The 17,890-nt window shown below is 38.7% G+C and overlaps 1 protein-coding gene across 1 annotated transcript in view; it reads right to left on the reverse strand.

Moving 5' to 3' along the window:
* LOC147182289 (SH3 and cysteine-rich domain-containing protein 2-like) overlaps positions 1-8,785 on the reverse strand; it is a 28,921-nt gene extending 20,136 nt beyond the window's left edge. Inside the window, exon 1 of the mRNA XM_086060030.1 lies at positions 8,478-8,785. Coding sequence (XP_085916156.1) covers positions 8,478-8,546 — 69 coding nt within the window. The 5' untranslated portion in view covers positions 8,547-8,785. The remainder of the gene's footprint in view (positions 1-8,477) is intronic.
* Positions 8,786-17,890: the final 9,105 nt, after the last annotated feature.

The following is a 17,890-nucleotide window of genomic DNA, read 5'->3' on the forward strand; positions in this document are numbered from 1 at the left end:
TCATTTTATTTTAGCCCTGTAGTTGACATTGTAAATGATCATTTGTTCTCAGTTTCCTATCTGGTTTAAATAAATTCATAATAATTGATGTTAGATTATAAACATATGCTCATAGCAGGTGGCCGACTGGTTAACATGTCTGCCTCCTCGTCCAGAGGTTGGCTGGAGGTTGCATGTTCTCTACGTTACTGCGTGGGTTTTCTCCGGGTACTCCAGTTTCCTCCCACAATCCGAAAAATATGCATGGTATGTTAATTGAAAACTGAATTGTCCCTTGTTTGTCTGTGTGTGCCCTGCGATTGGCTGGCAACCAGTTCAGACAGCTGGGATAGGCTCCAGCATTCCTGGGATTCTCGTGAGGACACACAGTGTACTTATGGTTTGGACTTCTGTTAACTTAATCCAGTGGTTATATAACGTTTATAAATTAGTAACTGAGAATAATTGAGTTGCTGTAAGCTTCTAAGTAACTATGTATAAAAAATATATATATTTGGTGTTATCAAACCATTCAAGTTCTGCAAAACTAACTTTTGAGTTGATCAACTCAAAAAAAATATTATTATTTTTTGAGTTGAGTTGATATATATATATATATATATATATATATATATATATATATATATATATATATATATATATATATACATACAGGTAGGTTGTCACACTATATGGGGTAAGATGTCACACTGGATTTTGCAACTAATAAAACAAGGACAAAATTTAATTTTCTCCTGGTTTTTTCCCTTCTTTTTAGCGGCAGAGAAATTGTTTGTCATTGATCTTGAAAATCTACTAAAGTCACTGAGCAAACTTTAACATAAAATATTATGAAATCGATTAAAGTCCTTGAACTGCTGGCATGTAGGTCATAGCTCTCAGCCTCAAATGCCAGTTTTGCTTCCCTTAAACTGGAAATTTGAGATTAATTTGAATTAAAATAAATAAATAAAGCATTTCGGTTAATGGATTGATGGATGTTTCATCATGAAACTTAAACCAGTCCTGATGTGGGCATACTGGACAATCCATTTTTAAACAATGAAACAAAACCTAGCAAATTAAATTCCTCACTCTTCAAACTCATCATCTGAAGGGCAATTCTGGCATATGTAAACCGGGTTGCCAGATGTGCATTTTTCATTGGCCCATTATTTCCATATAAGACAACAAACCCCAAAACGACTGAGACAAGTTGCCCCAAACTACCAAGTTGCTCTTGTTTGAAGTTAGCTTAAAACGGAGCCGTGACTGAGGCATGACAAGATGCCTGAATCTCTCCTCTAACGAGTCCACATGATTTGCTGCTGAAATTTGTCTATGTACGACACCTGTTTCAAAATATAGGAAGTTGAAAATTTTACTTTGGGTTGTGCAAAACAGATAACTGGCACTCATCTTATCTAACAATGTGCTATTCTCTCCTCAGACAGTACACAACACCTGACCATTTAGACGAAGAAAACTAGTATTCAATTTTCCCCTTGCGCCCTCTGGTGGAGAAGAAAATTGCAATGTGACAACTTAGCCCCGGTATTCCCTATCGATTGATGCTAGCTTTTTAAATATTGAAGGTTTACAATAATAAACTTGGTTTTGTGTGAACGCCACATGTGTAGGGGGGTTGAAGATCATGTTTGAGGAGGCTGAAGAGCTGAAGTTGGGCACCATTTTGGACAGTTTTGTTGTGTATTGAAGTTGCAGTAAATGTAATGTAACATTTTTTAAATTGATGTTGGCGGTGTGCAACACTGTCAGCTATCTATTTGAACACTTTTTATTCGCAATGGCTGCATCATATTCAAGAGCCGTTCCTAATATTTTGGGTGCAGCTAATGTACAGGAGCTCTCTGTGTAATCCGCGGTGCTTTTTAAACCTGTCAATTAGGAGTAATGACTGCAGACGTGGAGTGCGCGTCTCAATTACAATTAATCGAATGGTCGGCGAGCTGGGGAGAGAGTAGAGCCTTCCGTTTCACCACCAGCCCCATCAGTGGAGGTCATCTGACGTGAACATTGTACGTGACCGTTCAGATGAAATGCATTAGCTCCTTAATGTTGGGCACTGAGCAACCCTGCGGACCGCCATGCAAGGTGCAGCGTGCTGTCTATCAATACAAAAAACATTCTCACGACAAAAGATTCTGCAGACCTGTAAAAGCCGATTATTCTCATACACGCGCAGCCGATCAACGCGTCATGCAGCAGATATAATTCAATGTTCAAGCTCCAGTGTGCGGCTCTCTGCCTGATATATGATACCATATAGAAAGTAGAAAGCAGGGCGGCCGGCAAGTCGTCAAACAACATGCAATGCTAACAAGGAAAATGTTTGGCAATATAGTGTCATTCGTATGCGGTTCAAATCAGGTAGCAATTGGCCAAAAGGGGTGCGCATTGATTATTATGCCAGGTCTGCTTTCAATAGCTTTTCATCTTCAACATCTCAAGATGAAACACGCAAAGTTTGAAGTAGTGCTGTCAGTATCCAATCTTTTTGGAATCGATTAATCCATCGATTATTCAGTTGTTTAATCGACTAATCTGATTCATTTTAATTTTGCATCAAATTGGATTACAAAAGCTTTTTTTTTTTACCCTAATTACTGTTTATTAACCAGCGATTGGTGTTTATTTCATACTTTGTATTCGTAAAGGGATTTTTTTTTTAAAAAAACGTGGATTGTCTGTTGTACGATGTTACAGGTTTGGTCATTGTTTTCCAAAGTAATAACAGATGCTTGCAAATTTCTTATTTCAAATAAACACAGAAGATAATCAGTCTTTTTCAAGGGCTACAGAAATCACTCAACAATTACTGTTTATATGTGAAATCTGAGAATTTGGACAATTTAAAATAAAATAAAATGTCTCTAAACGTTTACTCGATTTTTTAAATAGTTGTTGATTACTTGTCGATTAATTGATTAATTTTGACAGCTCTCGTTCAAAGACAATCTGTCACATTCTGTAGGAGTTTGTTCAAATATGGCCGCTATAAAAGGCCCCTAAAAATGTCAGCATATTCTGAAGTACATTAAAATGGCAATTGAAAAACTGCTGAAAAGGTAAAAAATAAAATCAAATAAAACAATTAACTTTTTTCTTTTTTTTTTAATCGACCACTTCAAAGCCAACTTCCTGATTTTTGCCGTATCATGATCACAATAGTATGGCATTGTGAGTCTATTTAGATTTTGTGATACACTTTACAGTTACGTTGACATCATATATCTAAGATGGTTATTGCGCAATCGCTGGATTATGATACCTTAATGATCCTATTATGACTACCTCTGACTAGGAGTGTAACGATATATCGATATCGCGATACTTTGTCTCCCGATAGATTATCGATACGCCTACGTAAGTATCGAGATATTTGTAGTTAATATACAGCCATTATAACGGCTCCATTGTTTATAACTTATTGAGCAATTATCTGGCAGGCCTCTAGGGGGAGCGCCTCATAAGAGTGGCGGAGAAATGTATGGCAGTCTTCAGGCGAAGAAGACTCATGAGCTTACTTTTACTTGTGTAAGACATTTATTATCTGTCCAGCAACTGACTCAGCATCCGTCACATTTTAAAACATATTTTATGGTTCGACTTTTTGAAGCACACAATTTCTGAGCAATATTAATAGTGATTTAATTGGATTTAATAATCTATTTTATTGATTTACTTTTGCAATGTTACACAAAAAAATTGTCACAGTTTATAAAAACAGAAAGTGGTCTCTGTTAAGAAGACATTTGTATTTGTTAAAAAAACAGCAACCCTAAAGTACTCACTGTGAACAGGACACCACTTTTAATATTTTGTTTCAGTGATTGTACAAAAAAACAACAATTTTCTCATTGAAAAAAACATCAATTTATGTCTTGAGTCGTTGTATCGTAGATTACCGTGGATGTATCGCGGTATCGTCATATCGTGATATAATCGTTATCGTGAGCCTAGTATCGCATATCGTATCGTATCGTGAGGTATCCAGAGGTTCCCACCCCTACCTCTGACAGTATCAATCCATGATGGATAAGCACAATCCAAAATACTTTTTTAACACTATCAATCATGACCATGACTTGAAATCCAATGTGAGATTTTTTTTTAAGCTAAATACACAATATCAATATTGTATCGTACGGTATCGCCGCTCATGATGCAGTATCAGTCCACCAGCCCATGGTTCTTCTATATTGAGTAAAAAGTTAGCAATAATGAAGTTACACATATTCTGGCTTTCCTTCCAACATGTTGATTATCACCGCATCGTAAAACCAGATGATGGTGATAGTATCACACCGTGAGACACTCTTTTCCTAGGAACTGAAAGAAAAAAAACTTCAAAAGGAGCTCAAGGAACAAGAGCGCGGTGTAATTCCGGGATGCAATCTTCCACGCTCTAACTAGGCCGCCTCATCTCAAATAGCTTTGCGGTTTCAAGCAGGAGGTTTGCGCTCATTTCCATGATAACACACCGCAGCCATCCCGAATCAGACACTTTCTTGCCAGGCCTTGTTTAACCACATCCACATTTTGATTGTGAAGTGTAGCTTTTAACTCGTTCACTGCCATTGACGGCTATAAACGTCAAAAATTCCTTTAACTATTTCTATTCGAGTTAACTAGTGAAGTCATGCGATTAATTACGATTAAAAACTTTAATCGCCTGACGCCCCGAATTTTGTAATAATCTTTTCTTCTTTTTTTATTGATTCACTGCCATTGACGGCTATAAACGTCAAAAATTCATTTAACTATTTCTATTAGTTAAACATTTTTTCCACTTTTGTTAACAATAGTATGAAAACCTAGATTTTTTTAGAACAGATATGAAATTTGTGATTAATCGCAAGTTAACTAGTGAAGTCATGCGATTAATTACGATTAATTGCCATTGACGGCTATAAACGTCAAAATTGTATTTGAACTATTTATATTAGTTAAACATTTTTTCCACTTTTGGTAACAATAGTATGAAAACTATAAATGTTTTCATTGTACATTAAGAAGTGATATGAAATTTGTGATTAATCGCGAGTTAACTAGTGAAGTCATGCGATTAATTACGATTAAAAAATGTAATCGCCTGACGCCCTGAATTTAAAAAAAACAATTATTCTTTTTTTTTTATTGATTCACTGCCATTGACGGCTATAAACGTCAAAAAAACATTTTAACTATTTCTATTAGTTTAACATTTCCCCCCCCACACTTTTGTTAACAAAATTATGAAAACCTAGAATTTTTTTTATTGTTCATTTAGAACAGATGTAAAATTTGTGATTAATTGTAAGGTAACTAGTGAAGTCATGCGATTAATTACAATTTAAAAAAATAATCGCTTCTTGCCCCTAATTTTTAATAATCTTTTTTTTTAATGAATGTATGGCAGTAAATTAGTTAATAGCCTTCGACCACCAATCAGCACCGAACAGGTGTCCCTCTAATACAACGCAACCCTTTTTGACGGACTTCTCTGTCAAATAATGGATCGTGTGATGTCAAAAGGATTGTCTGAAAGTTAAGTAAGAGGAAAGTTTTCTTCCACTGTGTTCTTTCTGTACTAAGAGACAATAAATGTGAATACAGGAATGCCTTGACGTGTGTGTTTTATAAGCCTACATTTTGTGAACAAAAACGGGTATACCATTAATTTTTGGATGAATAATTGTTTAAGGTTGTCTATCATTCTTGAATTTTGTTTTGCAAATGAATGGTCTTGAACCGCCACAAAAATCATTTTCTTTTTCTTGAGCTATTCGTCCCCATCCAACGAGGACGGGACGCGCAAGATCAAGCAGCCACGGCACACCGGTTGAGGACGAGCGCGGGGCTATAAACAGCAGCGTGAGTCGCTGCCATTGTATTCCAACAATGAACTAAAACAACAACAATGAGCGATCGGTCGCCCGCGTCTGCCAGCCTTGGCAACGCACCCGCGGCAGGAGAGATGAGAGAAAAGCCAGTCTGGTTAATCCTCCGCCTCCTCTTGACATCTGATAGTCATCTACAAAACGTGTCAACTGCGCCGCGGATGGATTTTAGCGAGCGATTGTGATCGCAACGTCATTTCGCTCCAATTAAATACAGCATGCAGTGCTTGGATGTAAACGGGCAGATACTTTGGTAGTTTATAGTCCAATCATTTGGAATTAAAATGTCCGAAAACTATATGCATTACAGTAAATCCTGTGTTAGTACAGTAAACATGAAGTCAGTGTACTGCTGTGAGTCAGTAAGACGAGGGCTAAAAGGCTAAAAGGGAAAATGTATTGGACGCCTTCATCCGTCCATCCCGAGATCGATCTGGAGGCCACTGATGAGTATGAGGATGGACGCTTTGATGCAGATCAGTGAGTCGTGTGAGTGGTTTTGTCAGGGAATGTCAGCACACGGCAGCAGATGGTGAGCAACAAAAAGCTGGACCGAGTCACTTGGAACCAACGAGACACTTGTGCTCGTCACCACGACTACACAATGCTCTCAACATAGGCATTGGCATGATTTTTTTTATCGTTTCTAAGCCAATCGTGCTTAGCGACAATGGAAAGATTATTTTTAAGTGATTATTATGTGGTGTGGGGTGTGTTTGTGATTATAATCAGATAAGGTTATCCGATTATCGGAGTTCTCTAAAAGATGATCCTGAGAGATGTTAAGTAGGGGTGGGAATCTTTACATGTCTCACGATTCGATTCCGATTTTTGGGCCTGCGATTCGATTCAGAATCGATTTTCGATTAGGAACGATTTTTGATTCAAAATGATTTGATTGACAATGATTTTTGCTTCAATCTATGGATGTGCAAGGAATCGTAATGATCTACTCCAGTCTGACTCGCTAATGCTAATTAGCGCGCTACTCGCAGCACTTATATCACTCAAAAGAACGGCTCCACACTGCAAAAAAACAACTTTTATTGGAATAACTTGAACGTGACTTTTTCCTTCTACTCTCTAATGTGGCTACAACTTAACAGTGTATTAGACCGCGTGGAACCACACTGCCCCTAAGTGGCCAAATCGGGTACAACATGAACAGCGCTCCAAATAAAGGCACACACAGACAAAGGCAAGACCGTATAAAATAATGTAAATACATTCGATTTTGAAATGTACTAAATGAGAATCGCGATTCTTATGAGAATCGATTTTTTGGCACACCCCTAGTGTTAAGAATGATTTTTCATGCTCAGAAAATTGTTGACAATCGTTAATGTTCAACCTGTACTTTAAACAGGGGTACACACATACCAAAAATCTGGACTGATTTAAGCATTTTTACATCTTTCTGATCAAAGTCAACAAAGGCCTGACTTGGATTTTTGCAAGAGCCCGATTAGTGATTATCCTTGGGTGTGCTAAGAACAATCCCACTGCCCCTTCTAATAAAAATCAGGAAGTGAATCCAAAAGATGATCCTATGGTGTGGGGCGTGCCATTTAAAAATAAAAATAAAAAAACACTCAAAAAGTGTTGATACATGCTTTTTATTGCGACGAAAAGACATGTGTAGTTTTGGACAAATCTTCTCATCTAGACTATTGACAATTCTGATCTAATGTCATAAATCAAAATGGTGATCTTATGCTGCATTTGATAAGGGTTTGAAGTCGGATTTATCCCACTTGGAGTGACCTAGTTCCGCCCTCAAAGCGTTTGAGGCAAATGTCAACAACAAAGATGGCTGATTCCGATAAATTCTTTGTTGTCCTGGTTAACGCAGTCAATCCAAATCTCGTTGTGTCACGTGAACATATGTCTTGTATTCACGTTTGCCTCAAACACTTTGAGGTCGGAACGGAACCAATGTGAGTGGGATAAATATGATTTCCCACTTTCATTGAATGCAGCATCTATCCTAGGTGAAAGGACGCTCTCCGCTCATTGAAAAGCATTGGACTTTGGATCGTTGTAATTTGATTTGTGAGGATTATATTGATGTGATAAAATGTTGTTTGACTATTTATATGCCTGCCGGTTTGTCTGCCTGTCACAGGTAAAAGCAATACAATACGCTGTGGAAATGAAGCGTTGTATTGTGGCAATATCAAAAATGCCCGGATGTTCGGAATTGTCAATACTTATAACACACATGCGCGCGCGCGCACAGCAGGATGCGGTGCGTGTACCGTGCCTGCGTGCGTAAGGACGCCGGATCTCATTTATAAATGCACTACTCAGATTTGTGATGTCATCGCTGACCTCTTACATAACTGAGAAACAGGTGGAAGAACAGAGCAGGTAAAAGACGCTTGCGCACGAACAACAACTCAGCCTTATTTATGCCAAGAGCATTCATTACACTATTATAGCACAGACACTTGTGACAAGTTTTGGCACATGAATGTTTCTCTTTGCGAATGGAAAATGTACAAACAGTGAGCACAGAGTCCAAAATTAGCTCTCCGGTAGTATAGTAAATGAGCCGATAATTCCATGTGTGTGTGTGCGTGCGTGTTAATTTACCTTGGACGGCAGCGGCTGGCTGCTCAGTTGGAGCTGAGAGTCGTTCTCCATCTCATTGATCTCTGTCATGGTCAACTTGATTGGAGGAATTAGAAAAAAACACACACTTTTAAATCCACGTTGAGGTGGCCAAAAAGTGAGCCACGCGGCAATATCATGCCACGCTTGGACGACACGTCGAGTCTGGCATTGCGCGCAGTCACCACACCCAAAAAAAAAAAAAAGCGGCAAAATGTCACTTAGGTGGGTTGGAAACTCTAAAAGAGATTCAGCGGTGTCTCGTTTTGTACCGTGGTTAGAGGTGTGCCTTTTTGGTCAGCACGTACGGCGCGCGTAAAAAGTGCACGTGAACCACGCCCACTCATGCGTGTGAGTCGCGCGATTGGCGGGGATCTTTTACAACCGCGCCACGAAATACCACGCACGCAAGCACGCACGCACGCAAGCACGCACGCACGCAGCACCAAACAGAGAGAACCCTACGCTTACTCAGCGTCAGGTGGGATCCTCTTGCTTTCTTATTTTTTGCACTTATTACAGTAACATTATTTTGGCTGTCGGCTACATGTGAATGAGTAGAGTGGACCTGCGCATATTCATGCCTCGACACCCGCGGATTCGCATTTTTGCTGATTTTATTTCATATACCCCCCCGCGCATCCTCTTCCTACCCATTTTTCGTGGGAAGGAAACAATACACACACGCACATAAAAAAAGCAAAACAAATTAAATTTTCATCTGTGTTCTTGTAAGAATGTTTTGAGCTTGAAAAAAAAAAGAAGGAAGAATAAATTCTTAGTGCATTTTAATGGGCCATGAAAAGCAAAAATATACATAGGCCTATAACTGACACCCATTTTAAGTGTTTCAAACTAAACATAATGCAAAGACATTTCCGGACCATGCATTTAAACCACCTGGCAACCGGATGTACTTCGCTTACTGCCCCAAAGCCAGCTGGGATAGGATCCAGCACCCCCGCAACCCTTATAAGTAATAAGCGGTTAAGAAAATGGATGGATGGATATTTAAACCAATCAAACAACTTTTTCTTAACACTCATTTGCTCCCAAAAATGCATAAATACATTCTGATTTTAAGTGACCCAAAGACATATTTATACGTTTTCGTTAATGCTAGAGCATAGAAGGCTTTGATGCAGCCTCTCAACTGCAAAGAACGGTTGAAGAAATGGTGGTTATTATACAAACGGCCAGCAGGTAGCAGCAGAGCATAGGAAATGAAACAGGATCATGTTGAAAACCCCTCAAATACCCCAAATATGTTTGTGAATAATGATGAAACTTAGCTATATTATATTGCTAATTGCTGCAAAACGGAAATAGATTTTAAAAAAATACTTTTTTTCCTGATGAAAGAAGAGACTTTAATTTTTCTTTTGGTAGGTTTCATGTTTTTATAGAAATAGAACACAATATTCTGTGGGCCTTGCAAAATCAGTCAAAATCCAGTAAGACATCCGGGAGTGAAGAGGATTGCTTCTGTGAAAATGGCTGGGACTGAATGAGTTAAAGACTCAGTGTGTAGTCCCTAGCGTCATCTAGTGGTCAAAGAATAGTATTAGAAGCACGCAGGAGCACGCACACTACGGTGGCTCAGAGAGACCTCATTTTGCAAGCTTACTACCAATTCATTTTGCCTGAGCTGACTTCATTGTGAAGCCCGGTGAGCGACACCGAAAAACCGAGCGAGCCAGAATTAGCCGGAGCAGCTAACAAGTGAGGCTAGTGGGAGGAGCTAGTAAAAAGAAAGAAAAAGAAAAAGCTTGCGAGAGCAAAGCAGAAAGTGATCACGGGAGTTAGTGACAACCACCTGAAAGCCGCAGCTGTGGAAGGTACCGGTATGCTGTGGTCGACCAAACGGCTTTGACACTCGATGCAAGCACCACTCGGAATAACTTAATTTGTGAAGTTGTCCTTTGGGCATCTGTAGCAGGAAGATGGCGGCGAAACATGGCAGCTCTAGTAAAGTGAGACTACAGCCTGCATGTAATAGAATTAGTGATTACCAGACTTACAATTATATATATATATATATATATATATATATATATATATATATATATATATTAAAAAAAATAGTTTTATGCGATACAACAAATGTTTTGCATAATATTGATTCAACAGAAGTTTATTTTTATTTTTTTATTAATTCACCACTAGATGGCGATAGGGATCACTGAATGTCCCTTTAAGAATGATTATGGTAGCTTAATCCTAACACAATGGAAAAGGCCAATGACAGGCAATGAATATTTCAACAAACAGTGGAGCAACATGTAGACAGACAATATCGGAATATTTACATATTCTTTATCCTCTGCAAAAACCCTCCCAAAAAAATGATTGCTGCTGAGTTACTAAGAGTCGTTGTGACTCTTGTCTGCATGACTGTATTATACTGCCTGTCCATGGCAGACTCAACAGAAGGAGCAGCATAATTAACTCATTATTATTATTAGGTTCTTTTTATTTTTTATACATAATTAAATTTTCTAGTGTGCTATTTTGCTTATTAACTCATTCAATGCCATTGACAGCTATAGACGTCAAAAATTAATTTTAACTATTTCTATTAGTTTAAAAATGTTTCCCAATTTTGTTAACAATATCAGGAAAACTTAGATTTTTTAAACTTGTACATTAAGAACAGATGTAAAATTTGTGATTTATCGTGAGTTAACTAGTGAAGTCGTGTAATTAATTACAATAAAAAAACTAATCGCCTGGCGCCCCTAATTTTTAATAGTCTTTTCTTTTTTTTCTAATTGCATCAGGTGATTAACATTTTTAATTGTAATTAATCGCATTACTTTAATAGTTCTAGGTTTTCATATTCTTGTTAACAAAAGTGGAAAAAATGTTAAACTAATAGAAATGGTCAAATGAATTTCTGACGTCTACAGCCGTCAACGGCAGTGAATGAGTTAAATGAGTTGAATCATGATGCACAAATTCCTCAATTCTTCACATTCTATTTAGAATTTAGTGTTTAAATGCATAACATGAGAGTTCTATTTTATTTATTCAAAAAAAAAAAAAAAGATTTCACAAATGCTTTTGGAGGGAGGCTGAAATGGATTTATAGCATTTCCATTCATTTCAAAGGATTAAAACAGTGCATTTTGGAGTTAATGACCAATTGAAAATGGACTGAAGGGGGCTGTGCATGAGAAACGCTCTCACAATTTGACACATATGGAACACTCCTGGGCAATTAAAGCAAAATGTGCTCCAACATGACAACATTTTTTCAAAGGTTTATCATGGACTTTTTTTCTCTAAAATACTGCAATTTACAGGGCTGTTGTGTCTGTAGCAGCGAGTATTGACCTGTAAGTCAGCACTTCACGTGTTTAAAAAGGCCAAATGGATGATCGGTGTCTCTGATTTGAAATATGCTGCTGAGCCGCACACTCCTGGGGTCCTATTGATCACCCTCAACCTTCCTCCTTTCGAAAGAAGCAGATGAAAGATTGAAGCAATAAGGTGGCGGACACATGCCGTATCGAGCCAATAAAAAGATACAAACATCAGCAAGCAGCACCTCTTCGCTCTTCGGAGAGATGAGATTTCTTGTTGGGCTTCATCATTTCTTCAATTACTAGAGAACAGTTTGGAACTGAAAACAATGATCTCAAATATTTGTCATGGGCCTACGCGTGAATGACGACATTTGGAGCCAACAAAAAAACTGGCCACAAAGTGGAAGTTTAAAAATGTATAGATATGCATGCACATCAACGCAGGTGCATTTAAAAAAAAATGGACCATCAACTTAAAAAACAAAAAATACTCTCCAAGTCTCCTTTTAACAATGACACAATGGACTTGTCCATAGATTTGCATATGGACACATAAAATGAACAATTTATTATTCTGCTGTAACGATTGACATCTCAATTATACTTTTATGATGCACTTTTTGTACTATGTCCACACAAATTCAGCTATTTAAAAAAAGTCAAGTTTATTTATATAGCCCTTAATCAGAAAATAGTCTTAAAGGGCTACACACACCCACAGTTGACACAATATTAACAATATGCCCTGATTTTTACCCCACAGGAAGGCAAGGAAAAACTACAAAAAATTAAGAAAGTTAGAAACTTTGAGAAGGGGCCGCAGATGTGGCAATACCTCTTCCAGGATGACCAGGCTGCAATGGATGCCGAGTGGGCAAATTAAATTTACCAAATTGTTTCATATGAGGTTAGGGCCCGATGGAAATGATGCGCACGTGAAAAAACAAGCCAATCGCTACGATGAGTGTTGTCTGTCTCATATTGTTTTTACCACACATACACTTTAAAGGGTAAGTCAACGCAAACAATTCTTTACACTTGTATGTTGTATCTGCCTCCACTGGTTTGAACACGGTATTCTAATTAATATTGCGTTTAAAGGAATACGAGTTCAGCTGGGAAATCTCATTTTTATCCATCTCACAGAGCGACCATTTTGCCACTTGCTGTCGACTAAAAATGACATCAGTTGCTATGATTGGTCGATGCCTGAGACCTGAGAAACTGTGATGTCATATTTAGTCGACAGCAAGTGGCAAAAAGGCCGCCTTCCGAGATGGATAAAAAAACTCATATTCCTCAAACGCAGTATTAAAATTAATACCGTGTTTACATTAGTGGGGCTGCATAGAAAATACTGCTATCAAGAAAATTTTTGGCTTGACTTCCCCTTTAAAACGTTCATATTTCTATGAGTTTTAGGCACCTATACAATCCACGGCATTTGTAAAAAATTAAATAATATATATATATATATATATATATAGATATTTTTTAGCTCCAAAGAATTCTTGAATAAACAGGGATATGGCTGTCCGTCCAAAGTAACTGCCATTGCTTTTCTTTATGGATGTGAATACCCACGTATCGATCTACTTCTAAAATGATGAAAAACGGAATTGTTGAACCAACTTAAGACAAAACAAACTTGTTGACCAACTTAATTGAATTGCTTCATTTAATTAAGTTAAGTTTAATTAATTATGAGGTCATTAAGTTTAATTAAATTTAATATATTAATTTCGGATTACTTTAAGGTGTATTCAAGGATCTTTTGTCGCTGCGTCTTCCGGGTGGATCATCTTAACGATTGGTTCTCGATCCCGTCAATCAATCTGCCTTAAGGACATTGCGCATGCTCGTTCCTAGCTGCGCATGCGCACTTTGAGTTGTTGTAGCATGTAGCCGCTGAGCTTCGGATTCAGCCTTTCAACAATGGCCCCCCAAGAGGTTTTGGATAGGAGAACAGTCACGTCGGGTTTCTTTTCAAAATGACATCGCCCCCAACTGACTTGAAATGTATATCACACCACTTTGAAGTCATTTTTTCCCTAGTTTGTTGCCATGTAAGGGTGTCCTTACAAGCACTGCAGGTAAAACAAAAAGTCAAACGAGCGCTGTCAAAAACAGTGGTATCGTGAGCTGTGAACTGATCATCCTGTGCGATTTTACCCGCCCTCCGCAAAACAGCCGGGAGAATCGCTGCAGGGGAGAAAACACACACACACGCACACTTGGAATTCTCCTTGCAGCTTTTCATCTTTGCACAGGTTGAAACACTGCTGGAAGAGAGAAAACAGCATGTGGCTCTAAAGGGGAAGAAGAAAAACAAAAGTGGGACACAAAAGGACTCAGGAGACAGGAAAGGAATCGCAGTCACGACGTCGGCCGTCACGGTGCCACCACAGGACTGCAGAGAAAGACACGAGATCACATTACGTCACATATAGAAAGATATAATACTCATCCTAGTAACAGAAATGTACAATTACCTCACTTCAATCTATCTTGGTTGATACAAAGGACCTGCTAAAATGACGTCAAACACACAAATGCAGACTCACAGGCAACAAAATGTTCAACTGTGCTGTATCATGCCGAGGACTGTTTGTAATATTTTGACCCACTAGTTAAATAAGGCAACCAAATCCAATAGAAAAACTCCATCCATCCAACATCTGAACCGCTTATCCTACATCCACAATAATAAAACAAAATTAAGCAAAAATATGCACATTGAAGCATGCATACAAAATATAACCTAGAAGAGCAGTGGGTCTCAACCGCGGTTCGAGTACCTCCATCCAGCCTGTTGTCCATGTCTCTCTGAGCCAACCCAGGTGTTTCAAACGATCAGCTAACCAGCAAGCTCTGCATGAAGCCTAATAACGATCCTCAGCTGTGTTGGCCGAGGGAGACATGGAAAGAAGGCTGGATAGGGGTACTCGAGGACCAGGGTTGAGAAGAACTGGTCTAGAAGGTACCAGAAAGCTGCAATATGTAGACCAAAAAGTATACACACTGTATTAATGCAAATAGTGATTCACACGCGTTGACTCAATAGTTGGCACAAATCTCCACACAAGCTCAATGCTGCCATCTAGTGGTCCTCTGAGGATAAACAACAGCACACCTTGTGACAAAACTAGGCCAGCCTTAATAATATAGGTATATATTTATTTATACGTACATATTCATTTATATCGGTTAATTGTACAAAAAAAAAACTTGAAAAAAAATAAAAGGAAAAGATTTACAGTAATTATATGAACTAGTCATCAATTTTAAATATCGCCCATATGTCAATGAAGAAGGCGTCATGTTTTGTTTTTTGGGGGGGTGGGTGCTTTGTGCAAACAGGTTCACCTCTTGCATCCTAACTCCAGTGTTTTTGTCTTTAAATGCAAGGGGAACCCGCAGTTTGCTTCCTGATGATGTTGACATAAGGGCCAGTGGACTCCGTAACGCTTTCCAACCCGTTATAGATAAGTGAGTGTTGACACATGGGACACTTCACTCTCATTGACCAGTAGACTCTCCCATGCTTTCCAACCAGTATATTAATTTTAGATTTGACGCATGGGCCTGCGGACTCCTTCACACTTTCCTACCGTAATCCACAACGTGAGCGTTGACACATAGGCCAACAGAGTCCTCGACACTTTCTGATCGGTTTATTCGCAGCTAGCATTGAAATAAGGTCCAGTGAGCTGCCTTGCGCTTTCCTCCCATGTTGACACATGGCCGACTGACTCCATCACACTTTGCTACTGGTAAATTCAAAGTGAGCGAGCGGACTGCTTCAAGCTTCTCACAGTTGATTTAACATTTGACACTTTGGTCCGCCAGCTCCTTAAGGCGTTCTTCTCATATGGGCAGCAAGCACCTTTACGCTTTCCTTTCTCTGGCGTGCAACGGCCGCCATTTTGACATGTTTCCTAATCCACCGTGTAAAGCGCTGCTCGAACAAAACGGCTCAGGCGGGATTACACGGGGCTCATCCGGTCTCGCATTATCCCACAGAAAAGTATTAGAATCTTGACTCAAGCTTGTTTTGCCTCCTTCAATCCATCTTGGGGACATTAAGGATGCGTTAACATTCCACGTTTGAGTCATGTTTGGGGAGTTTGGTCAGGGAGGGCGACATATAGAAATCAAGAATTTTTCCAAAGTGGCACATCATGCCTGAAGAGCCGTCTCATTCAGGGACATTCAAGAAGTAATATTGGAGAGAGACAGAGAGAGAGAGAAAAAAAAATGATCCTACTTACAATTGCATCTGGCCTGGACATTTACGACGACGATAAAAATACAAAATCTCAGCGGAGACACTGAACGCAACACGAAGCAGACGCAATCGGAGCCACGGCAAAAAGAAAGACAAAAAGGCAAAGGAAGAGGAGTGAAATCAAGAATGAAGTGACAGCTAGATTGCGGAGGAGCAAAATAACAGCAGGTAGTGGGAGAATTCAATACTTCATGGAACCATCACAACCACAAACCCGTCTTGCCCCCACCAATGAGTCTTAGGGCCACACTAAATGGACACATTTGGGAATTGTGATATAATCATTAGTTAAAATAATATTTGGCAATATTATGAGTTAATTCTTGTACCATGGCCAAAATGTATATTTTGTTACGGGAAATATGACCAATGCTTGTTTTCAGTGTGGCCCTACTACTCTTTCGTACAAGTCAACGAAATCAAAGCAAAACGTGATGGTTGGCTTTTTCTTCCTGTTGATCTTCAAGAATAATCGTCTTTTTTTCATCCCGTCATCTTCTTTTTATAAAGTCTTTCTTTTGATTATTTTGTCCTTCAACCAAAGACTCCAGCAGTCTTCACTTATGTACATTTGGGTTGTTAAAAAAAAAGAAAAAAAGTATTGCATGCAACATTTGGCATCTTCTTCAGTCCCCAAATGTGTGCCGCTTTTCATTTTAGAAAAATAGTTTTGTCTTTTTTTTTTCCACCGCTCGCCAATGAAGCACATGGAGACAATAGAGATAGGGGAGGGGTACCAACCTCAGTGTGTGTGTCCAGTGAGTGGGGCGCAGTGTTAGTACAAACCTATTTTTTTAGGTGCAAAAAGCAGACAGCTTGTTGTTCTTTTTTTCTTCTTTTTCCAATACATTTTTGATGCTGTTCACCGGTTGTGTCACTTTTTTTTTTTTTTTGAAGGGGGGAGGATGGGGGGCAGACGATGACTCGGGAGTTTTTTCCAACAGTGCAGGATGTGAGATGAAAAGCTGTATTTTGCCTCCCAAGTGTTCGTTGTATTGTTTTTTGCTCCCCCCCCCCCCCCCCCATCTTATACATTCAAGCAAAGCCAACGCCAACCACATGTGCAGACGCTGTGTTGTATTTTGAAAGCTCATCCTGGGGCCATATTGACTGGTCCAATCAGAACAGTGCTTTCTGATGGTAACTTATACGATTGGATACTGGGAAAAAAAAAGGTGTTCTGAGGTCATTGGGTTTGTTGTTACAGTTCATTCATTTTACATTTAATCCTAACATTTATCCATTCATCCATTTTCTATAAAGTACTGCTTATCCGCTCACCAGCCAATTGCAGAGCACACACTGAGCCATTGAGAACTACAGTGGGCAAATTCCATTTTTGTCATTTTGCAGGGAAGTGATTTCATTTTTTCGTGGCTACAATAAAATTTGGGGGATTATATTGTTGTCATTTTACAGGGCAGTGTTTACTTTTTTCCAGATACTTGATTTTAGAAAAATAGAGGTTTTATTGGCTCGGCCATCTTGGAAATGAGAGTTGGCACAATGTTGCACGGATGAATGGGTAAAAGTCTTGAGTATGATAATGGACTTCAATGTCAAAATTTTACCTAAACCTGATTTAGACTAATATTCATCTGGAAGATATGTCTTTTCTCAATTTATTTCTGCACTTAAATTTAAAATAAAAAAGACCCAAATCAAGTTAGCCTGCTGAGTTGTCAGTAGCTCAAACAAGCATTCACACTAGGGTTGAACAATTATTCAAATTCAAATCGACAAGGGAATGTAGTAGAATGAAAATTTCCAATTGCAAAGACTGCAGTTTGGGAAAACAG

This window comes from Leptonotus elevatus, chromosome 1 (assembly GCF_054856555.1).
Source record: "Leptonotus elevatus isolate MCC_2025b chromosome 1, RoL_Lele_1.0, whole genome shotgun sequence".
NCBI classification, from domain to species: Eukaryota; Metazoa; Chordata; class Actinopteri; order Syngnathiformes; family Syngnathidae; genus Leptonotus; species Leptonotus elevatus.